Genomic DNA, 24,204 nt, shown 5'->3' on the forward strand with positions numbered 1-24,204 from the left:
ACATTAAGAGGCATATTTATTTATATATTGCATTAACGAGATTCGAGACCACTTTCTCTCAGCCTTGGACTAGGATTGACCTGCTAACTTTGGTCTTGGGAACAAGGCGGAGACCAAGACTCTTCATGAACTGCATTGGGTCCAGGTTGGAAGTTTAATGGAATACAACGTACAGGTTGTACTAAATGTAGGTATAGTATGTGCATAGGTGTTCTCCAAAGCTGGTGGCTAAGGATAGTGAACAACATTTCATGTATACTGCTTGTCAGGCCATATGCAGTTATGCTGAAATGCCAGAACAATCCAGAGAAGTTATCAAGCAGGACCAAATGACAACAAGCTAAACACAGCACATTGCTGTAGAACTATCCCCACTTTTAAATATCCAGTCTTTGTGTTCAGTCCAACTTCAGGCAGCTTATTGTTAGCGTTCAGGCGCCAGACCCAATGAGGCCTGTCCAATGTTTAGCATCATTGTTCTTTTGTGAATTAGTTTTACCCGTGAACCTGCAGTCAGATATATATGTGTTTGACCTCCATTTGAAAGGTAACGTTGAAATTTTCTAAATGTGTTGTTCCTTGCTTTTACTGTGGTGGGTGTCCATATTGAAAACATTTTCACTGGTTTTAATAACTACCACAAGCTAATTTCATATCCTTTTTCTGGTTTCCTAACCAACTTCATGGTATCTTTCCCTCGTATAAAGTTCAGAATACATCGATCAAACTCTCCTGCTCTGTTCAAAATGCAAATTGCACAGTCTTCAAAATGTGTTTTTGATTGCTTGAATCCAGACTTAATTTCATACACATTTTTAGCAGGTCACACACTGTACTCAAACAGGAAAACAGCCATGACCAGCTTTTCAGTGCATTCTGGGGTTTGTTACGCTGATGGGAAGGAAATGGTACGATTTGCATTCATTTTCAACAAAATTGTAAAGAATTTTTTTTTTTTTTAATTTAATGGCTGAAATATTTCAGGACAGTCTCTTGCACACACATTGAAGACAATGTGGTGCGACAGACTTGCTTCAGGAAGTTCTAAATCAACGACTGTCCTGATATAAATTAGAGGGGAGGAATATGTCAATATCAGACCAGAGCATTCTTTTGGAAAGACATCTCAATTTTTCCGCTTTCGCACTGCATAGTCATCTACTCAGTTGTACAGAAACGCTAACCATTAAGGTCTCCTAACAAAATACACAAAATAATCGCTAATCACAAATCATGAAACCTAATCAGCCAATGTGATAGCCTGTAGTTTTTCTTTCTAATGGTGGCAACACACGTGGATTTATCGTGTCAACACCCCTGACTTTATATTTTAACCCGAAAAGAGAACGAGTGTTGAGATGTGGCCTCCATGGTAGCTGCTGGGTGGTAGCACGAAAGCATATGTAATTATGATTGAACTTGTGTTCAGTAATCTTCGAGAGAAATATGAGCGCACAACGCAGTTAGTCCTGCCAAGACTGGACCGGATCAGCATTTGAAATATAAGACGCGCACCGTGCAGGATTTCGAGACCCTGACCCCTCCATTACTGGTAAGCCGCCAGATTCCGAGAGCGGGCAGGTGTATCCTTGGGTGGCGTGCGGCCTTTCTCTCGCGCCGAGTTTGTTTTTCGAAACCTGATTTGGGACTTCCCTCTGTGGATACAGTGGAGGGGTAATTGAGCTTTCCTTAATGATTTAATAATTTAAACCTGCAGAGACAGCGTGTGCACATAAAAGAGCAACTCTTGGCCATTTGGCCCCTTTTCATCTTTGTTTCCAGACGATAGCCGATTGGAATGAAGAACATCTGGCCTGATCAAATGAGTCTTTCACAGAAGTAAATGTTTATAAATCTTGTCAGTGGTTTACTGTGAGGGTTTTTGTTTCATCGTTCGTTCTTTTTTTTCCAGGCTAATATAAAAAACCTGCAAATCTCTGTCAGCTCTTAACAAAGAAGGAACTTGTAACTAAACTAATTTGAGAGCTGTGTACTTTGATATTTCGAGCTCTCTAAACAGCTGCTGTAACGAAAAAGGCACTGGACGCAAAGCTATTAAAACGAGGTCTTTCCTGTGTAAATGCCTCCAAGACATTTTCTGTTTGTTGTTTTTGGCTTAATGTCAGAAGAAACTACCGAAAATATTACATCCGATCTCCGCAGATACACATCTCTCTCGCACACATCTGCACGTTTTATGAATTATAGCATAATCTCGACCTCCCCACCAATTTTCAGGCCCAGGGAAGTCTGTGACGGAAACAGGCCGTTGCCGCACAACAGGTGCCTGACTTGGCCTCATATGTACCAGCATCCAAGGCCGCTGCAGTTAACCCCAACCCTTTCGTACCCATTCGGGAATTGAGACCCACCATCTAATGAGAACATGGAGAGGGAAACAAGCTCCAGGAAAAGCCATAAAGTACAGTGGAGCCCTCCTTGCATCTGCCAGCATTTTCTTTCTGGTTTCTTTTTTTTTTTTTTTTTTCCTTCGCTTAAACACAACCTGCTTCAACATTTTTAAATGAATCGTTTAAAAAAGAAAGACAATATTTTTCCACCCTTCGTGCGTTTTGAACGGGACGACGATTTACTGAAAATCGAAGGGAGAATTTAATGTTGGTTTTCCGTAGGGGCTGCATTCCGAAGGATTACGTGTAACACATCAATTGTGGGCCCATTAAGAGGATGCAAAAAAAAGAAAGTCGGTGCAATCATCCAGCCCGCATTCTCCACCTATTTGCACGATTGCCATAATGGCTGGATTCATGTTGCCGAGCGTGTCTTTATCTTTGGCCTCCAACCCCCCCCCCCCCCCGCCCATCACACAGACGGGCACTAATTGATTTGAAAGGCGGGGTTAGGAGGCAGCTCCATCTTGCGTGCGTGCGTTAGCGCTCCCGCTCGTGCGTGTCTGCGGTCGTTTTTAATGCCGCTGCTTTTCTCGCATGTGCGTGCCCCCTTTCCCCACGCGGAATCGCTGTCAGATGTGCGGGCCTAACGTTCACTCCCCCCCCCCCCCCCCCCCCAATAAAAAATCCACAGGTTCTCAACCCTTTGGATGGAGCATAAAAGGTCACTTTTGTGCCTGTTCACGTATCTCGCCCAAAATCCCAGATGACAGCAATTACGGCGTTTAACTGCGCAGGATTTATCAGCGCCAGATAAGCGGCGCAGTTGAAACGGCGGGCTGTCCGATAGCGACACGCAGCCGCGGCCTTCTCGAGCAGAACCAGAGATAGCGACTCTGGAAGCTTAAGAAAACAGAAGTGGAATGCACGGGTAACTTTTGAAGATGAAGATGGCGACGTTTACTTACCGCTTAGCGCAGTCCGGTAAAAGTACGTCAAGCGGCCTGGACGTGTGCACGCTCCGTATCTCGAAGAGCCGCGAGATCACGCAATACCCTCCTGGTCGTTTAAAACAATGCGTGCTTTTCACCATTAATGTTGCTGGAGCGGGCGCAAACGTCAGATTTTTTTTGGGGGGGGGGGGGGGGGGAGCCGTTGGCGTTTATTGAAGTCGAGGGAGCCGCATGTCGCCGCCGCCGCCTCTCGTAAACGGTCCGGGAGCGGTCATGATTCAGATAGTGTAAATTGGCCCTTTCTGCGCGGCACGGTTGACCCCGCGCCAGTCACAAGATGAGCAGCGATAAGTCACAGCCTCTGCGGTCAAGTCAGCGGCTGGCGGCGTTCCCCCCCGTTTCATGTGGGGAACAGAGGAATTTGGAAATTGCGGTCGAGCGGGAGAACGTAGTGCGGCCCTGGGACTTTTGCAGATAGGGTTTTTCTCCCCTTTAAGGTTGCTGCCAAAGCAAACCACTTGGCGACTTAAATGTGGCACAAACGGCCCTTTAAATGCAGCGCAGCACGGCGACAATCATTTTAATTTCTACTTTTCGACTTTAATTTAGCGGTGATTTGAGTTTTCCCACAATTGAATTAGATTGCCCCCCCCCCCCCCCCCCAGTCTATTGAGGAGCTGAAAGGAAACCTGTTACTGTACCGATGCCGTGTTTTTCTGATGATTGCTCAGTCAGAACACTGGATCCTGATTGTCGTAATGAGCTAGAAAAAGAAACGGGAAAAAAAAAAAAAAGTGAGGTCAACTTTCAACTGTTTGTCCTCAGCTCACTTTGTGTGTTCACCTGCTGCAGTCCGACCGCCCCAGAGCCGCGCTCTGGAAAATGCCTGCGCGGTAGAATTACAGCGGTCGAGGTCATTAAACGCGGTCTTTGCGGCCCTTGTGCTGCAGGTGCTGGTGAACGACTTCTTCCTGGTCGCCTGCCTGGAAGACTTCATCGAGAACGCCCGGCTGTTCATCTTCGAGACCTTCTGTCGGATTCACCAGTGCATCAGCATCAGGTGAGTGCAAACCAGAGCAGCGGTCACGTCGCTGTTAAAATGGTCATCCAACTCTAGGAAAGATGTGTCCTTGAAAAACTAATATTATAGACAATACAAGGCTGTCAATGTGCTGGGGATTTGCCCCTGTGCTTCACTGTGCCTGATTTTCTGTTTTATGCATTTTAAATAATTTAGCTTCCGTAGTTGTGCATATATCTTTTACAACAGAAATCCAGTCTGTTGTGAAACAGTGAGTTGCTTAGCCATTTTCCATAGCATGTAGTGTCCCTGGTTTCAGGGTCAGTGCTGAAGTCAGCTAATTAGTAGCATTTGTTAATCAATTCATTGGGGGAAGACGATTGCCCCTTGAGGTACTTGAATATTCCTTGAATTGTGTATTCGGTTAACTGTGAGAACTCTGTGCTATGAAAGATGTTTCTATGAGAAGGGGAAACCCAGGGAACATGTTTGATTGGCTCTGCCAATCTTTTACAAACCAGTCACACAATTGTGTGCCATGCGAACATCCAAACACTTTCCCATTGTTCTGTTTATTTAGTTTTGAGCTGTAACCAAGTTCACGTTGAGGTGTACAGAATAGGGACCGAGACTACCTGCTTCCGACTACCGTCTCCATCAAAAGCCGTTTTGGATCGATAGCGCATATGGCCATTTGTAGTGACATCACCCATCATCTTCATGAATAGTTAAACATGAGGTGCAGCCAACAAGCACTCAGGCAGGCTCTGGCCCCCTCCTTGGGTCACGTGATGCGTAGGTAAGTCCAGGAGATCCACTGCGGCCGGGCCCTAATTACTATAATGACCCCCTTCAGACCCACAGGAGGCTGCCCGCACCTCCCCCGCTGCCACGGGAGGTCAGGGCCTGCATATTTCCCATCGCTGGGAGATAATGCCACTGCCGAAACCTTTTCGAGTGCGCCCTCCCCCCATCCCCCACCTCCCCCTCCCCCTCCCACATACACAGTTATGTCGAGGCCTGAACTGGTCCGGTTTAACCAGGACTGAACGGAACGGACTGTCTCTCGCTGCAGTTTCTTTGGCAGTGTGTCTGACAGGCCGTACAGATCCGTGCAGTGATCCGCCCGGGACGTCCCGCCGCGCGGCGGTTGGTTTTCGGGGCCCGGAGGGTCGCGGGGGTCCAGCAGGCGGCTCTGATCCCGCGTCGCTCGAGGCTTCGCTCCTTCGGCTCAGCGCTTCTCTGATTTTGTCCGCGGTGGTTTAATTTGTCACATAAAACAAAATAGATCAACTTTGGACAGCAACCAAAACCAGGAGATTTTGCCCGCACTAATTATTTGTGAGCTTATGGTACAGTATTTGTCTACAAATAGGAAAACATTTTGAAATTGGCAGATGTCTGGTCCAAATCAATTGTGGAGCATGCAGATGCACAGTGTGCAACCTTTTGGGGCTGATTATCCTCCTACACAGTATCACAGTGTCCGGAATAATCAACGTGGCATTATTATTACCATTATTGCTGTTTGTGATATTAATAATAGTGTGCTATTGTAATCTAAGAAATGCAAACCTCAGAATTAGAGCCTGCTAAGGCACTGTTCTGGTGTGGGCTGCTGTGTGGCTCATCCGGTTAAGGTACCATTCTGGTTCATGGATGAGCCCCGCGGTCTCTGATCGAATCCGGACCGTGCCAGTTCAGACTGGCCTGCAGCCTCGCGAGGCAACCCATAACGGAGGGTTTCAGCAGGGCAGGATGACGATGTCACTGTGCACACCAGCGCCCCCTTTTGGTAGTTGGAGCGCTTGTTGTTTGCCTGAAGCATCTTCCTGTGAGTCATGTGTGTGTAACCCTACCTTGCTGCAGCTTGAGCCCTGGGCATTCCAAAATTGGAGAGAAAGAAGGGGGGGAAGCTTATAAAAAGAATTCAACCGATCAGTCATGCCCTGAATGGGCCTGGAATTGGCATAGCCAGCTATTTTTTTTCTGTATTATGAGCAGAGTTGACGAAGTAGTACTTGATGCTTAACAGGTTGTTAATTTTCTGTCTACTGTTTATTGGGCTGCGTTTAATCTAATCTTGGAATTTGAATGAACATGTGTGGCTCGGAATGAACACTGATGCACTGACTAAACCGTGGCCAATTCTGGAGCGTAGCGTTTATGACCCTCATCTCGAGAAAGCTGGCAGACGAAGCGAAGGCAGTTCTGTGCCTCGTTGTCGGAACTTAGGCAGGTGTACAGCATTTCCAGGTTTGTTCTCAGCTCATGCTGTTTTACAAGGGGACAGTTTGCTCCTAATAAAGACTGCGATCCAGTCCCAGAACGGCAGTCCAGTGACGTCGACGTGAGGCGGGAGGGCGGGCGCATCCTCCTGCCTGGTTCCCATTACGCCATGGTGACAGAGTTCGGAGCGGAGCGGCGGTCATGTGCTCTGGCCCTTAATGAGCTTTCATAACTAGTAGCTGGAGCATCTGTCCGACATTCTTTTAACTCCTTGCCTAAAGCTGGAGAGCTTGACAGCTGCCAAGGCTAACAGGTTGTTGTACCTCCCAGATTTATTGCACCTCATAAATCAAAAAAATAAATCGACTTCTGTGGCTTTTAAGCCCAAATAGCGTGGCATCTCTTACGGGGTTGGATCACCTGCCCTGTGGTTGTCTGGCGATGTTTGTGATGTTAATCTCACGTGGATAGAGTGAGTTCAAACAGCTTTGCTTGGTTTTGGACAACTAACCCTAACTAAACAATCCTAGAGGATTTTTCTGGAACTGATGGATTGGGTTTACGGCACACAAACTCACACAATACTCACACACGGCTAAATGCAGTGTTTTTAATGTCAGGCAGAGGGTAAGGTGTAAGGGGTTTATTTTTCAGTGCTAGTGCATGTAAGAAATTATACTTTGCAGGCTATCAGTGGAGAGAATGATTGGCTAAATGTTTTATCGGTGTGTTTTTGCAAAGCAGTGGAAGGTCTGTTGTCAAGGTTGAAGAGGGGAATATGATCAGTCTCTGTTGAAATCTCCAGTTGCAGATAGTCTGGGATTGATTTGGAGTCCAGGCCTGTTTGGCAGGCGGTATGCAATTGGATCCATTTAACTTGTTAAAGACCACAAAGGTTAGTGGTAACACTGAACTAGGAAGTTGAATTTGTGATGTCTTTTTTTAATGCATGCACCTTTAGTCAAATTTTTGGAGAAATGAAAGAAAATTCCATAGGTATTAAAAGAACCATGATGTCAGTGGTGCGGTTTTCTATTTTTTTCTCCCCCAAATGTTTTAATTCCATGTCATTAGCTCTTAACTCGGAAGCTCGCCGCATCCAAGGAGCGATTTAGACGATTCTGAAGGATATGTTAATGAAGACATTATAAAACCATTAACTATGACTGAGTTTTTAGCTCGTTTTTGCCAACAGTTTGAGCTAAAAGTGGAGCAGGAGAAGTCAGTTATTTTATGCAAACAGCCTTATGTAAAAGATTTTCAAGTCAAAGAATGACCCCATCAGTTTAGCTTGTACCCAGTAATTGCAGCCACATATTTCTTCCGTCTAGACTTGAGTATTCCCAAGGGCTTATTTTATAAAATGTTTTAATGGAACTTTAATGGAATGAAAGTTTCAAATTAAAATGCTCAATACTTACGGCCTGTTTTCTTATTTTATGGTAATAGGATTAGTTGTCAGTACTCATTGTAAGCGAAATTCGATTTGGAAGTGTTCATATAAGAATGTACTGCCAACAGTCATTTCTCAGCTAATGTTCACCTTGAATGAAAAAATGTTTAATACATTTTCTAAACGTTTTGTAAATATTCGGACGGAAGTACGACTGAGTGGTGGTTAAAATTTAAGAAAGCTACTGTAGAAATGAATGTGGACCAGTGTTAACACTGTCTCTGTGTAGTTTTACACTGCTGAACATTTAGGCAGGGTTTCCCCCAGAAAAGTTGTTAGGCCCGGGGGCAAGTATCTTTTGACAGTGCCCAGCGGCCAGTGCGGGCCGGTGGCCAAGTGTCATTTTTGATGGGGGCCCGGCGCAGGCCAGCGACAGACTGATGGCAGCATTAAGGTAGGGCCCTGTAGTTTCTGTGATAACAGAATCACGGACGGAATCGCGGAATTGAGACTATAAAAAAGCTATAACACAGATTCCATAGGGCCCTACATTAAGTCAGTGCTAAAAGCTGACTGGAGATTTGAAAATATGACTACGTAATGTGAATGTTGTTATAAATAAGTCATTTATTCAACACACATTTTTAAAAATCAACAATTATTTATAGCATAGCAGAGTCTTACAAAGAATCTGACAACAGTGTACAGTCTTGGAATGTTGTGGTTTCAACAACAACAAAATAACTTAAATTTAAATAAATAATATCAAAGTTTTTGCACTCTACAAAAAACTTGAAAAAAGTCCTGATTGGCTACTGATTCTTACAGCCTTGGAATGCTGGGCACATTTCAACAACAACAAAAGAAATTTAATTAAAATAAATAATATCAAGGTTTTTGCACTCTACAAAAAAGTTGTATTCAAGTCCTGATTGGCTACTGAATCTTACAACAAGCCTTGGAATGCTGGGCACATTTAAACATTTAAAAAACTGTCTAAGGTTTTTTTGGCTTTTCCAGTAGGCTACCTTTCCTCTTTGACATTATCCCTAAATGGCACAAAGTAAGTATCTGTGTTACTGACTGTTTGGCTAGCTAGCTAAGTTAGCTACATGACCACGTTGTCATAAAATTTTTCCCAACCGTGAAAACTGGCTGACTTGTTTACATTTTGGACAGATGTGGCTCCTCAGTAAATCAATCGTCGTTTCCGTAGCAGCACTTTAGACACAAAATCCAGAAATTTCTTCTTATTGTGAAGAGTGCCTGACCCTTAACCGTAGCGTTTTTTTCCCCAAAGATGGTATTTATAGATATAGCCTAATTTTGCCGCTGTGTTTACGGTTGCCGGTCAGGCACTCTTCACCATAAGAAATTTTAGGATTTTTTCCGATATTACTTGTGTCGAAAGTGCTGCAGTGGAAACGATGGATTTACTATGTAGCCACATATGTCCAAAATGTAAACAAGAAAATTTTTATGACAACGTTGTCATGCACATCAATGTCATCAAGCTAACGTTATTTATAAACAAGAGAAGTTGTTATTTCGGTGGCAATGAATAAGTCATGTAATGTTACAATATATCGAACGTTACATTCATGCTACTGTTTTAACGTTACCTACACACTGCTTAAGTTAATATAAAAAGAATGTACTTACCGACGAAATGAAGTGATAACGCAGTTTGTAACGAGGTTAGTTAGCCTACTAAATAAGAAATGGTGGCTTGCTAGGTAATGTTAGCTTGTGTTAGTTGGAAGCGTCAAGTGTTGAACGTCACTCTATACACAATGAGGGTAAAGAACACTGATCTCAGACCTGCTTTCCTACAGTGCGTTCACGTTTTAACCAACAGATGTCGCTGGTGAGCTTTTCAACCGAGCCACCCCACTGTAACTGTAGTTTAAAAAACATCTTAAAAATACATTTAAAAAAAAAAAAAAAATTTAATTCCCCGATGCTTAGGCCCGGTGGCAATACACTGGCGGAAACCCTGATTTAGGTTTTTGATCACTTAAGTATCATGAACTGTACTTTAATGTTAAAAGCATCTTTCCACATCACAATTGAGTCATTGGGAGACCACACAGCCATTTTGTTTTCTCGAAAAACCAATTTTACCCCAGGCCGAAAAAGGGTTGCTCCAGTTGGTCTGGAATCTCGTAATGCCTTCATTTCATAATGGTTAACAAATGTATTTAAGCGTGCACTATTAAAAAGAAAAGTAATTTCTCACTTGCCTTCTCCGTGATTGGAAGTTGCCCGGTTTTGAATCTGACCTCCTGGTGAACACTAATCTTGTCAGTGAGACACTCTGGGAACCTGTGCCAAATTAAACTGGGATCAACGACTAGGACTGCTCTAAGCTATATGTAAGCCACCCCAATAACCTCCACAACCAGGAGCAATCATGGTTCGTCACTACTCCTGGGAGTTCTGGCCTGTGGCTGGCGGGTCTAGGTTAAAGTGTAGTTCTCTCCAGAAATCTGGAGCAGAAAGGGTAGATAATGCCAGATAATGAATAGTAATGCCAGCTTCATAAGAGCTTGCCCCCCCCCCCCCCTTGCTACCGGGGAAAATAAACGTCATTACAAGAAAAGCATTGCCAGACTTCTTTCCCCCGTTTAAATTAGATTTACAAACGCACCCCTTTTCATTTAATACCAGCCAGCTGACCCAAGCCCTTTCGGCTACAGCAGGTTGAGGTACTCCTCCACGATGGCATCCACGGTATAGGTTATCTCTGGAGGGCAAAAAGAAATGCATTAGTTATCGGCAGATCTGACTTTTACTTGAGTGACATGCGCCCTTAATCAGATTGCTGTACAAATATTCATTTAATACAATCTTCAAATGAATCTGAACCGGACAGAGCTAGTTTGTGTAGCCATTCATTATTTAGATCTTTGGTAAAGGCCATCTCTGAAGGTTCGTGGCAGCTGTAAGCAGACCCATTCTCTCTCAGTTGGCCCGTCCAATCACATAGAACCACACCAAAATCCCACCTTCGCTCAGATAGGATCCCCATGCCCGTTGTTCCTTCAGGGCCTCTGTTCTGTTGCATATTCAACAAGAAAATTCTTGGAAGGACGGGAATGTCTTCTAGCTCGAAGCGATTAGCCATAATGGTTCGAAATGTATTCTTCAGACGTATGGTCAGGAAGTAGCAAGTAATGGACTTACTTTTGCTGCTGATGATGTTAAAGATAATTACCATAACAATGCCAAGAGCAGCAACGTCTTCCCCACATTAAATCATTGGTTTAAGGTCTGCATCTGCCAGCACATTCTACACTGCTTTAGAATGTACCTGCACTGGGAGGTAGGCGGCGTCCCATAATACTTTGCTCCCTCGGCTCAGGGCAACACTTAAGTATCCGCCATCGTGTGAAGCCCTCGTCAAAATGGCAGTGCCGGCCGTCAGACACGTGTTAACCATCACGCTTATACGCACTAGTCAGCGGCTGGCACTTTCTGGAGTTGTTCGGTTCTATTTAATGACCCTGCAGGCAGCAGTTTTTTTTCTCTCTTGCCCCCAGGTGTAATTTCACACAGGTTAAAGCGGGTATAAGTTGGGTGCTTAGGAAGACGAGAAGCGCAGGGCAGGGTGGGTTCGCCGTGTTCCTGGCAGACGAGGCACACGAGTTTGGTAGTCTACTGCCCTTTGTCTCCGTGTTTTGAACGCAAAGACCTTCCCTCTCCCCGAAGGACACGGCCGGCCAGTCTGGGGCTTTCCAGCTCTCACTGCGGGGACTTTCTTAAGGTTGTTTTGCCCTTTCTCTGAATGTTTTTTGGGGGAAACCGTACTGTGTTTCTGTGGGACAGGCTCAAAGGCATCATTTCATCAAGTGTGGTTTTTGAGGTGAAATAACTTTTGTCAAATAAGGAGATTTTTTTCCAAACGGGAGTTCATTAGGAAAGGAGTTTCGGAGAAGTCAGCAGCTGGGGCGACGGTGGCGCTGGCTTTTTTTCCCGCTCGCTCACTGCCTCTCTGTCATTAGCGTTGCGGGAAATTAGATTGAAAATGGCGTGAGAGAATCTCAGGGCCGGTGCTGGCTGGTTACTCACATGGTCTGCTTCTGACTGGGAAAGAGATTAATGGCGCAGGAAGTGCTGTGGAAATTGGGGGTGAACCGTTTTATATAGCACTCACAGGCCTCGCCTCTTCGCCCACCGATACGGGCACCGGTTTTCTCAAACGTGCTTGTGCGTACATTTGTGGGTACGAGTGAATGAACACAAATTAAGTAGTTTGTGTGTGTGTGTCTGTGTGACTATGTACAGGTGTATGTGACTCACACACATACACACACAGACTCAAATTAAATAAATTGTGTCTATTTTTGTATGTGTAAAGGCCTACAGGTGTTTGTGTGTGGGAAAAGCAGTGCATGGCGAGCGGTTGCCTCTGCAGTCTGGGAGCTGATAATAGACTGGGATTTATGGACCTCTGAAATGAAGCGAGGTCCAGCAGGAAATGTGGGGGGTTTATTGAAAATCCACAGGAAGCCCAGCTGCGGCGGCGATCAAAGGGGCGCCCCGTGCCCCCCCTCCCCCCCTCGGCCCGAGTGACGCATCTCCATCCACAGTATCAAAGACGGACCCGTGGTCTGGCACCAATTTAGAGGCGCGGACTGTAGGAGGGGGGGAGGACAGTAGCAGGTTCCCTGGCTGTCGTGTCAAGAGGGTTACAAGCAGTATGTTCACTGAGGGAGGACATCAAAGGAGAGGGACTGAGAGCCGAGGTGTGAGCTCGCCGCTAATTGAGTTAGTCCTGGCGTCTGCGCATGCGCACGCACGCTCAGGGGCCGAGCGGGGAGCTCGCCTCTAATCGAGTTAGTCCCAGTATCTGTGCGTGCCTGCCTGGGCACGCGTGCGAACACACACGCGCGCGCACACACACACACACACACACACACACACACATACTGTTCTTCAGCCAAGGAGACCAGAGGGGCTGTGTTAATTAAGCTCACCTTCCCTACCATCCTGCGCCATCTGAATTCCTCATTGGTTCATAATTAGTCTTTCTGGCCTGACAGGTGCCCTTCTGAGATTGTTGTGCTGGGCTTTGCCGAAACGGCACTGGTTTTTTTTTGGGCACATTAATTAATGGCTTCCGTAGTTTTCGCCTATATTAAGAATAATCGATACAAAATTGAATTCATGTATTTGCTTATGTTTAATAAACGTTACGGGCTTTGGTCTCATTGACGTTTCAGAAGAATGGCCACTTTGCAAGAGGGAATCACGTTTGTCCACGACTTCACTAAAAGCAAAAGGTCGTTGCCTCCAGATCTCCTGATTTATTCAGTTAATATCATTGCAGGCTTTAGGGCTCTTAGGCTGAACATCCACTCTTCTTGTCACAGCTACATAATACGGTGTATTTATCACTAAAAGAACCACACAGCTGTAATTAATGCCAGACGAGATTTCAGTTCTCTTCTGGCCGTCTTCCATTGCCGCACCGTACTGTGAAGCCGAGATCACAGGTTTCGCTACTCCTCAGGAGAGGTACCAAGCAAAGGTACCAGGAGCTATGGGGTGGAGCTAGCAGTCATGTACATCACTGACTGGTCAACTGCAGACTTCCTGTAAATTGTCTTTCACAGAGCAAACCAATCGCCATTTTAAATACCCAGTAGGTACAAATCAGTTTACAGATTTGAAATAAATAAATTTAGGACAGGTTTACCAAATGAAACGACAAATTTGACTTGACTTTATCCCCAAATAAGTAAGCTTTTACTTGCAGCAGCATATATAGTTCCTGGTGGCTTAATTAAGGCCTAATATTTCACTCAGAGAAATTGAGATGTCTCGGGAATGCACAGAAATAATTTATTCAGATGTTATGCTATGGCTGGTTAAAACAGGCTACTATTCTAGCCAAGCTAGAACATCTTTGTATAGTATTGTATAGGAGAAACAAAGTGCGAGAAACGTATAAGATTCTGGAATGCGTCCTTATCAGTTGCTGAAATCGGATGTTTGACGGCTCCTGTCAACAGTGTTGATTCCGAGCGCTCCTCCCTGCGTTATGGTGATGTTCGGTGACGAGAGGCGCTCCATCAAAGTCCAGTGTAAACCTAGCAATGTATGTGTTGTATACCAAGGCAAACTTCAAAGAAATAAAAACAGACATATGGTAACAGTGTTTTATTTTAGCAATGCAATTTGAGCATTCTTTATTTGTAACGTTATGTTAAATTAAAGGCGAAACAGCATTCTTTCCGTGATTTAACTGAATTAAGCAATTAAATGCAGCGTTCCATCAATGTTTTTTACTCATAAGCTATTTTTTCCTAGCAGCTGGTTATTGCTTGTTGATTTTTGATACTTCAAGCACTTTTTTACTGTTGCTACAGTTGCATGTGTTATTTCAATTGTTTCCCACAGCTGCGCATGAAATATTAATTAAACATTTTTTTGACAACTTTACTGCGACTTCTCCGTGACTTCAACTGTTATTTTCCATGAAAAACACCCAGACTTAGACATAAACTAACCTAAATTGCATGTTAACAGTTCATCAATAAGTTTTTTTAATGTTAATGGAAATCAATCAAGAAAATTCCTTAATTTCCTTGGGAGAAAAAAAAAACTTGTCTACCGTTTGTAATCTTTGTGTCAGTCAGATGCAGTTTTCAGTGACAAAGCGCACTTGTTGCCTTCCAGGAGTCCTGGCTCAGGCCAGCTGCTGAGCATTGCCTCCTCCCTGCTCACGAGCGCTTTCTCTTGCCTTGCAGCATGCTGGCGGACAAGCTGAACATGACCCCCGAGGAGGCCGAGAGGTGGATCGTCAACCTCATCCGCAACGCCCGGCTCGACGCCAAAATCGACTCCAAACTGGTAAGGCTCCCGGACTTCCAACCCAACAGGTTTATTTCCCCCATTAGTTCACCCTCGGCATCTTAATAAGCTGATAATGGTTTGCAACCATCAATCACGGATGTAATTCTGAAGGACCCTAGAAAGTTCTCTGCAGTTGGCCTTCTTTCGTTCTACAGCCGACAGCTTAGTTTGTATGCGGAGTGGGCAAGACAAAAAGACAAGGTTATGAAAGTCACTCGTGCCTTGAATTTACAGTGCCACAGTTTTTAAATGTATAGGTTACGTCACAAGAATGTCCTACCCTCTATAAACCAGCTCTTTTTGCTGAATAGAGTTTTGTTACGGCGTTGCGTGCGTACAGTCCCCCTGTGCCTTTAACTAATCACACAATTCCCCTGAAGTCTGTAAATTATATACCCTTTTACTGGAAGTAGTAATGGCTAACATAGAATTACCCCAGATATGCTTTGAGAATCAGGTATATCATCTAAATAGCTGTGGTCAGTGTTGTACGAACTCGCTGCCGTGGGAACAATGCCTCCATCTGTGAAGCCCTTCTCCTGAATGCCATTTCTGCCATGTCGTTCTCTCCCAGGGCCACGTCGTTATGGGAAACAACGCCGTGTCCCCGTACCAGCAGGTGATTGAGAAAACGAAAAGCCTCTCCTTCCGCAGCCAGATGCTGGCCATGAACATCGAGAAGAAGATCAACCACAACAACCGCAACGAAGTGAGTGACGTTTGCCCGACGCGAGCGACGTTTCCTCCGGCCTCGCCACTCCTATCTGACACCCACCCCCCGTCCCCCGAACCTTAGTGCGAATCAGGATCATTTACCTGTCAAGCATCTAGTGTCCCAAAGAAATGCTTAGCTTTCTTCGGACAGAATAATTTAAAAAATGTGCAAACTACACGCACCGCTTTCAACAAAGTTGGACATGCTGCTCTGCCATTTAAGTGAGTTTAAAAGTGCGCGCTTTCATCATTCTGGTCCACTTGGCCTTCAAAGCGCTAATGACAGGGCTAATGACAAGGTGTATGGTCAACAGTGCCGTAAAAGTGCTAGACAGGTGAGTCAGCGCGCATGAATAACACCAGCTCATACTGGCTGTTATGAGCTCCTTTCCCTCCAGTTTGGGGCTCGAAGTCGCAGATGTTTGTTTTCCGCGAGGCCTCCGCTTCCACACGCACTGCGTGGACTGCTGAACACTTCCCCAACGTTTCTTATAAGTGCAGAGGCCCACCACGGGGCCTGTCCTCTTAACCTGTTAGGGAAAGGGTCAGGTTTTAGTGAGACTTGTGCTCAAGCAGGGAGGCCCACCAGGTTTTAGGTAAAATTTTTGAGGGTCTGTCCCCTGTACATGAGGGTGAACCGTCATATTTTGCACACACAATGTTTGCTTAAACTGTGTCATTTTGAGTTGCTGTCTTCTGTTGTGTTCAATTACCCTTTGATTGTTCTTTGAATGTCTACAGAAGAGGAGCCTCTTTAGTATATAAATGATGGACCGTTTTCTCACCAAGGAATTTTGTAATTAGCCTGAAGAGGCTGCTAATGAGTGTACGCTATATCATTTGTGCTTCAGGGTACAAATTGGTTACCTTATGCATTTATTGTGCAGTCCGCACGCACGTGCGCACACACAAACGCACACACGGTCTACTCTACCCCTCTGTTAAACAGTCTAATCTAATGATTTTTGTCACATTTTGTTTTTCAGACACCAAACTGGGCAACTCAAGATTCTGGATTTTATTAAACCAATAATAAGAGGAAAAACTATCATATAGAGCATTCCCATCCTTATACATCCTGCGAGTGTTTTCCGAAGGACAACTCTTTTTGCATTCAGTACAAGTTAATAGTGACTCAATAAAAATACTTTAAAAAAACCTTTTCCTGCATGATTGCTTTATTTCTGGACATTGTAAATGGCAGTTGAGGCTTTAGTGGTCTCACTTTATACATTTGATGAAGTTTAAATGCACACTGAGTCACTGTGCGGAACGGTCGCAAACTTTGCTTTTGTGATGCAGCACTTGTGTGCGTGGTAATCATGAATGTGTGTTTAGTTGGTTGGTTTTTACGGCATTTCAGTGGCCCGGTTTACCATGGAAATGGCGCACGAGTAGGTGGGGAAAAGGTAATGGTAGAGTTCCAGAGCCTGCTTGCGTTTTCCTTGCCTGTCATCTTCTGGGAAGGCTCAAGGGGACCCGCAGCTCCATTAGCCACGGAACAATCTATTAATGCACCTGGCTGCGGAGTGAAAATGAAGGCTTTGTGAAAAGGCAGTTTCTGGAAATAGGAAGGGATGGCTCAGGATCCCATCTCTACTGGTCACAGAGTGAGCTGACACATTTATGGGTCGGTCTTTATGACCGAGGAGAGCGCACCACAGCTGCCATCACTCTTAAAACCCCTTAAAGCCAGACGAGTCGAAAGATGACGTCACCGCCCGCTTTCCCCCAGGAGTTTGGGTGGGTTGGGGGTGTGGGGGGATTGGTTTACCGGTCCTTCACCGTGACACGTTGCAAAAATAAAGTTACTGCCTTAATTATTACATCCACCTTAGCTGCGTTTTCTCATGTTGTTTTACTGAAACATGCAAACCAATGCTAGACCTGTGGCTAACAACCTCTCACCACAATCTCTGTCAGTGCCCAAAGTAAATAAGGCCAGCAAAAGGTCACAGTTGCTTTTGGTGCTCCAAGTGCTCTCCACTGTTTTCCCTCTCAAAGGTTGTGGATGTGATTCATTTTTTAATATATATTTTTTGTTCTTTAGCTCAGTTCTATGGCCTTTACAGGGTGGTGTGTGCTTGTGTGGAACCTTTTGGTTCTGTTCTCAGGGCAGACGGGGGAAGATTTCATCATCTGACAAGAAAACCTCTTCCCCTTAGCCTTTTCCGTATGAACGTTTAGTTTTTTTTCTTTTTTTTAAGATTCTGCCAGAACATATCTTCTGGGTTTCTCTGTGCATTGAAACTTCATAGCTGTTAACCATCCCATGCATCCTTGCAGAGTCGGCTGCTGGTATAAACACTGCCGTTGTTTAGGGCCACGATGCTGTCCCCTTGGCCGCACAATTCAAGTTTAAGTGGTGGGTGTGATTTATGTTGGAGCACTATGGGGCCACAACAACATTCTTGTTTAGGGCCACCAAAACCCTAGGGCCAACTCTGCTTGCTATGGGCTATTATATGCAAACCTAATTGAAGCCAAATCTTTAACTGCAGGAGTTGATAAACAGACTGTCATTTTTAATTAACCGAGGAACATGAACGCCCTGCTACTGTTCCCAGGCCACCTGCTTGTATTTAACCATTGATACGGATTTAATTGAACATCCAAACGGATTGTCATGGTTAATGTATCGTCTGTTTCCTGGTGTGTCAAATTACTGAGGAGAACTTGATAAGATATTGATCAAGCATTACTTTCTACGTGAACTATCTACATTTTACATCGGTCGCAAGATCAAGGGGAGTCAAATACATCCTGTTTGTCAACAGTCTACCACAATTGTATTGTTTATTTTTAAACATACAATTAGCACTCATCAAAAGTCTAAAGCTACTCGACTACAGTACTTCACTGACTGTCTTTGTAATGTTTGGAACTATGTTCCGTGACGACTTTCAGAATCTTGATAAATGTATTATTATTATTATTTCCTTTAATTCGGAAATGGCTTATTAGGTGTCGCCCACGTCATTTGCCACCAGTGAGTAGCCTATGAGACTAACGACATAGCCTAGCCTACTCACTGTGGCCACGAGGAACAGCCTGCGTGTTGCTTGGTTTCACGAATTCCCTATTAATTGTTCAATGTGCCAGCCTATTGCGGTTTAACGGCGTGGCGTTATAGCTTTAATAGCTTATGTTATAAAAATATGAATAAAATTTCCATTAAATTCTCAAAATTTCATGCGGGAAGACAGAAGAGTTCGGCACTTGCCTATTCGCATATCAGGTGAAAAATTGATAGAAAAACAAAAGATTAAGTGCCACACCTAGTGGCCGAAAGGGGTACAGCTTCTGGAGTACTACATCTGCTGAACTTGTAATTCACCTCAAGAACACAAGGATTCGAAGACACTCCTGCGCAAACCACGGACCACTTCAGGAGATGAACATGTTCCCTCTCGTTGTCTCTTTGTTTATGTAGGCTATAGCTTAGCCGTTTCCTGTGAATTTATAACAGTCTGGAAACTGCGTTTTCCTCCATAAATTTTATTTTATGTCAGTTCATGTAATTTCAAAGTGTATCATACGGTTTATCATCCTATAGTCTGGCGTGAGTGAGTGACCAATAAACACATGGTGTGCAAGTTAGTTTCACGTTTCATTGTAGGGTCATATGAATGTCGGAATACGTGTAGGCTATAGTTCCATTCGCTGATACACTTACAGAATTGTAGACCCCAGGATGTATGGTACTAGAAGGGTATTGTGTGACAAACCATGTTGTAGAAGTAGTCAATGTGTCGAAACATTAATGATACATTTAGGTTATTTCCACAAATAACACTTTTATTATTGGGACGCACTTACGTAGGAATTAAATGATATCACGCAACTGCAGTTCTGTTTCCTGTAACATAAGTAGTGCATCTACTGGGTGCGTGTATGTATGTATAGCCTATGTATGCATGTAACCTACGGTGTATGTGGTATTTCGGTAATGCAGCTTGGCCTACGTCAATTTCGTTTCATTTACGCACGTGTGAATTTGAACTTAATCGTGGTTTATGTTGTTTCAACAGCACAAGTGTTCAACAAATATTTATCTTTGGACTAACAGACTGTAGCCTACTTGGTAAAGTGACGCTCAGGTAATACCGGAGCAATTGGACGTCGTCGGTAATTTAGTGCAGCAGAAATTAATTCATTAGGGGAAAATAAATTGTATATTAATTGAAAGACCCACTCTGCATTTCAAGATGTCCAGTGGAATTTAAACGCAGCCTATTAGACGGAAGCTTTCGTGTACAGCCTAAGTACCGCCGGACATTTAGCCTGAGTGAAGAGTCTTTTTTGTAGCCTACATGTTATTTGTTAAGCTTCTAAATAAACTTGTCTCCGATAAAGTTGTAACTCCAAACTCCAGCCATTCAATCTCTGCCTACCTTGTATTTCCTATTTGAATTCATTCAAAAATACAGAATTTTCACGGACATCTCCTAAGCGCGCTGTTTAACGTGTGAAACTGAAAATGAGAAACATACGGAGAGTCTCCCCTAAACATACAGCCTACATTAGGTTATTCTTTGCCACCCACTTAAGGAATTGTGTTGAAGAGAGTCAAGCACTAGGACCCTGAGGGGCGCTGTCTCATATGTAGCTAGCTACTACAGATGCAGGGAACTAAACAGCATGTGTCATCCTCAAAATGTTAAAGAGGAAAAAAAACTGACTCTCGCCAAGGGGGCTTCTAACTCGACGAAGAAGCCCCACAGATCTTGAAGTCTCCACGTGACAGGAGCGGCTATATAGAAAAACCATCCAAGCATCAGGACCAGTGTTGGTACTTAGCCTCAACCGATCGCAGATACAGATATATTGTAATGAATTGATAGTCGTTATCGGCGCTAATCCAGTGAGGATAAGGAATTATTGTACCTTAACTTAATTAAATTATCTTAGAAAACAAGACACGCTGTTCAATCAAGAGGGACACAGGTATACGCGGAATCGTTTAAGGAGGAAAATATCTCATTGTAATACGAACGGATCTCTGCTGTCTGTAAAATAACTTTTCGCACACGAGGGATGCTGTATGCACCAAGCCCGCTATGGCTTTCTGAAGGAACTTAACAAGTTTACTGAGGCGGATTTTTCTATCATTCATGCAGGTATTTTCCCCAGTACGGTTTATTTCAACTCTTGAAGTACGCACACAGCATCTTGACCTGTGCTTTTATTGGCTTGGACTTGTAAAAAAAACATTCAACAGCTACGTTTCAATTGCAATCGAAAGGAGTTTGCGTTTTGAGCCAAGTTGCTTCACCTAAAACAGAGCTTTACCCACGTCAGAGACATAGTAAATTAATGATATTGACAGCTAATTGTTGCTTGGTATTTCAACACAATTAGCATTCGGGGGCTTTTAAGTACACTATTGCATGTAGCCTATAGATATTGATTGCACGTCGCTTTAGCCTATTTAAATGCTTGGACATCAAAGTAATCCCTTGTTATCTTTTCTTTTACAGAATACAAAGGGATACTTTCGCCAGAGTATATCCGCGCACTTCATAAAATGATATTATCCGGAGGTGTGAAACTATGTTGTCGCTGCTCGTCTAATGCGTGACACGTTGGAATTCAGACTTTTATTTGAACTCTTGATTTGTTATTGGAGAAAGCTCCACAATAAAACACACTGAAGGAATAGGAAGGCTCAGACTCAGAGAATACATACCCAGGCATCGGCACTTCGAATTCAAGTCGAAAGAACCTACAAGCCGTCCAGATGCAGTTTCGACTTTTCTCCTTTGCTCTCATTGTCCTGAACTGCATGGAGTACAGTCACTGTCAGCCACAACGTTGGAAAAGAAACAAACGAGGTCAGTACAAGAGCGTGCCGTGCATCCTCTTCGTACAAGAAAGTTAATATATGGATGGAACAGATGATAGCATATCGCAAGTTTGAAAAGCTAACTAAAGCATAGTATGTTGTGTTTGCTGAGAATAAGTATGAGGCACATTAATTCATTGCATTTAGCTTGTTGTCTGTAGATGTTCATCCTTGGGTGAAGTTAGATTTTTACCAAGTTTGTACATTTTGTTAGGTGTAAGTCTTGTTGGGTAACTTTGTGTTTCATGTCAGGTCCCCCTTGAAAAAGAGATTTCAATCTCAATGGGGTTTTCCTGGTTAAATAATGGTAAAAAAAAAACATTTTTTATTACTTAACATGGTCGCAATGTAACTGACATTGGTCAAAAGCTAATTGTTAATTTGAATGCATTCAACCGGTGTGTGTAGGCTGCGCCTGTCCCATATTCGCTTATCAATGACCAATAATTGTGTGCTTTCGAAATGATTGACAGTTTTTACGTTCTTCACACATTTTAGTTGGAGCTTTATTGCATTGTTTCTTAGAAACAGGGCTCGAGTGTGCTAAGCTTTTATTACGTCGTGTAGACCATTTTATATTCCGGCTGATCATCAAACTAGCTATTTCTGGCAAGCTCGTTCAGGGTAAAGAGGAATAGGCGGCAATTCCAGGATGCATGATGCGTGTATGCTGATGACTTTGTAAAAGCGTCTCGGTAAGTGAACTGCTCTGGATGATCTAGGCTATAGATACTAATGCACTCTGATTATAATAGGAGCTATAGAGGTGATAAGACCAAAGACACCGCCGAGAGACCGACCTATATCGTATCGATCCGTCTTATGTTTCGCTTCTGCAAATGAGATTGTATACCAATAGTTTCTTTTAACCTTTGGCATCGGTAGTAGTAGGCTAGCCTATTATACCAAAAGCAACGCATTCCAAAAGACGCAGATATAACAGCCTAAGGCGCATATTATTTTTTCTTCTTCGCTTACCACAATATCACTGTAGGTGGCCATGACCGAGCGATCAACTGAATGGGATTTTTATACATCATCCTTATAACTGACCATTACTGGCAAGAAACCAAGCAATGAATAAGGAAAGTCAATAAATGAACTTCAGATCAGGGGCTGATTGTTACATAATATTACACTATGTTAATTATTGAATGGGACATGAAATATTGTCTTAAAACGTTTTGAGAGTAGCTATGTTTTTAGGTTAGTATCAGAGGTTGGACAAACATCTCAATGCTAGAGTTTGGACAGTGTCACACAATGATTATCGCCTATTTGGTAGGATATGTGGCGTAGGATACCTATTACCCGTGCCTTCTCATTAGAGGCGGAATGGCATGTTGTTTAGATTTTGTAAGTAGCCTACGTTGCTACAGATGGTTTGCAGAGTTCCTTGGTTTTTAGCGATACGATCATAGTTGTCAGGACTATTTGTGCCAACAAAGGGTGTACTGTGTCTTTAATTAAATATGGAACTGCTTAGTGCAGCGGCGAGACGGTGTAGAACAGCTAGCATTGCTCTGTCTGTCTTGGAGCGCGGCTTAAGGAGCGGGTTGTGGGAGTGATTTAATGAATAGACGCTGAACCCACTGTCATATGAATTGGCCCTCCACAAGCCCCTAAGCTGGTTTTAATAGATCTTATATCCGCTGATTGATCTTTGAACAGTTGGCACTTGCATAACAATCGCCTCCGTAGAAGCACACGGATTTAACTAATCAGTACATGCTAGAACTTTGAATGAATGACTAGACGATCTGGGATAAGCGCAGCCTGTTTGCAAACTTCTCCACAGCAAGCCAATAAACTCTGCCGTAGCGTCTAATTATTCACCAGGCGCTGTAGAATCAAAAATGATCAACATGAACAGTAATAGCCGAATTATTCTTATTCTTATAAGAATAATAATAATAATTATTATTATTGTTGTTGTTGTTATTGTTATTATTATTATTATTGTGGCTATTACTGATGATAATGATAATAATAATAATAATAATAATAATAATAATAATAGATGAGAATAATAAAGTCCTCCTTCTGGAAATACAAAGTGGAGAAGTTAAGATCTTTTTTTTTCAATGGCGTGTTCCAGGTTTGTAAATTGCAACCCAATCGCAGATTTGATCGTATGCATGGGGTAGTGGGGAAACCTCTAGTCCCGCTGCATGTTTCCATCTGCAAATAATCAGCCGATCACTGCGGGGTACTGGCATCGAGAGCTTTCTGTTTTTCTGTTTTTGTATGAAGATTGTGTGCTCTCAGATGCGCGCGCCATAATATAATTTTCTTAATGGGATCAAACTTTTGGCACCGATGAAGTAGTTAATTTGAGGTAGTTGCAAACAACGCTGTGGGCATGCAGAAGTCTTGAATTCGTCTAATTGTGTGAACGAAAGTGGGTTTATCTATAGTGTTACAAGCGTCATCTCTTTCCAACCGAACTCACACATTTGACCCGCTAAAGTGTATCGAGCCAAACTGTAGGCATGTTATCTTAAGCTCTCTGAAGTCTTAGTTTAATTGTTTAGTTTGTATACTTAAAGCACTCCAAGTCACATACATTTGTTCCACAGACATTTCAAGAATTGGATCTTATGATTCCAGTGCACAACCATGGCCAAAAGTGACATTTAACATGCTTTGGCAGGAAGCCAGTCAGAGATTTTCTCCCATCCTTTATTTATCATGGCTATTGAGAGAACCTTATAAGAGGAGTTACTGTTCAGTGGACTCTGAAGTAGTCTAACATGTTTCTTGCCCTCTGACAACTATATTGCTGCAATTAAAAAAGTTATAAATCCCCATTTCATTTGGTTTAGTGTGCCATGGGG

The 24,204-nt window shown here is 43.4% G+C and overlaps 2 protein-coding genes across 3 annotated transcripts in view; both read left to right on the forward strand.

The window, feature by feature from the left end:
• eif3ea (eukaryotic translation initiation factor 3, subunit E, a) overlaps nt 1–16,681 on the forward strand; it is a 46,558-nt gene extending 29,877 nt beyond the window's left edge. Inside the window, exons 10-13 of the mRNA XM_035382730.1 lie at nt 4,255–4,364; nt 14,703–14,805; nt 15,383–15,517; nt 16,509–16,681. Coding sequence (XP_035238621.1) covers nt 4,255–4,364; nt 14,703–14,805; nt 15,383–15,517; nt 16,509–16,547 — 387 coding nt within the window. The 3' untranslated portion in view covers nt 16,548–16,681. The remainder of the gene's footprint in view (nt 1–4,254; nt 4,365–14,702; nt 14,806–15,382; nt 15,518–16,508) is intronic.
• A 3,474-nt stretch (nt 16,682–20,155) lies between these two features.
• rspo2 (R-spondin 2) overlaps nt 20,156–24,204 on the forward strand; it is a 54,514-nt gene continuing 50,465 nt past the window's right edge. The window contains exons 1-2 of one of the 2 annotated variants that reach the window (XM_035410126.1): nt 20,156–20,642; nt 21,003–21,356. In XM_035410126.1, coding sequence (XP_035266017.1) covers nt 21,263–21,356 — 94 coding nt within the window. In that variant the 5' untranslated portion in view covers nt 20,156–20,642; nt 21,003–21,262. The remainder of the gene's footprint in view (nt 20,643–21,002; nt 21,357–24,204) is intronic. The other variant, XM_035410136.1, reaches the window with a different exon arrangement.

This window comes from Anguilla anguilla, chromosome 1 (assembly GCF_013347855.1).
Source record: "Anguilla anguilla isolate fAngAng1 chromosome 1, fAngAng1.pri, whole genome shotgun sequence".
Taxonomy (NCBI): domain Eukaryota; kingdom Metazoa; phylum Chordata; class Actinopteri; order Anguilliformes; family Anguillidae; genus Anguilla; species Anguilla anguilla.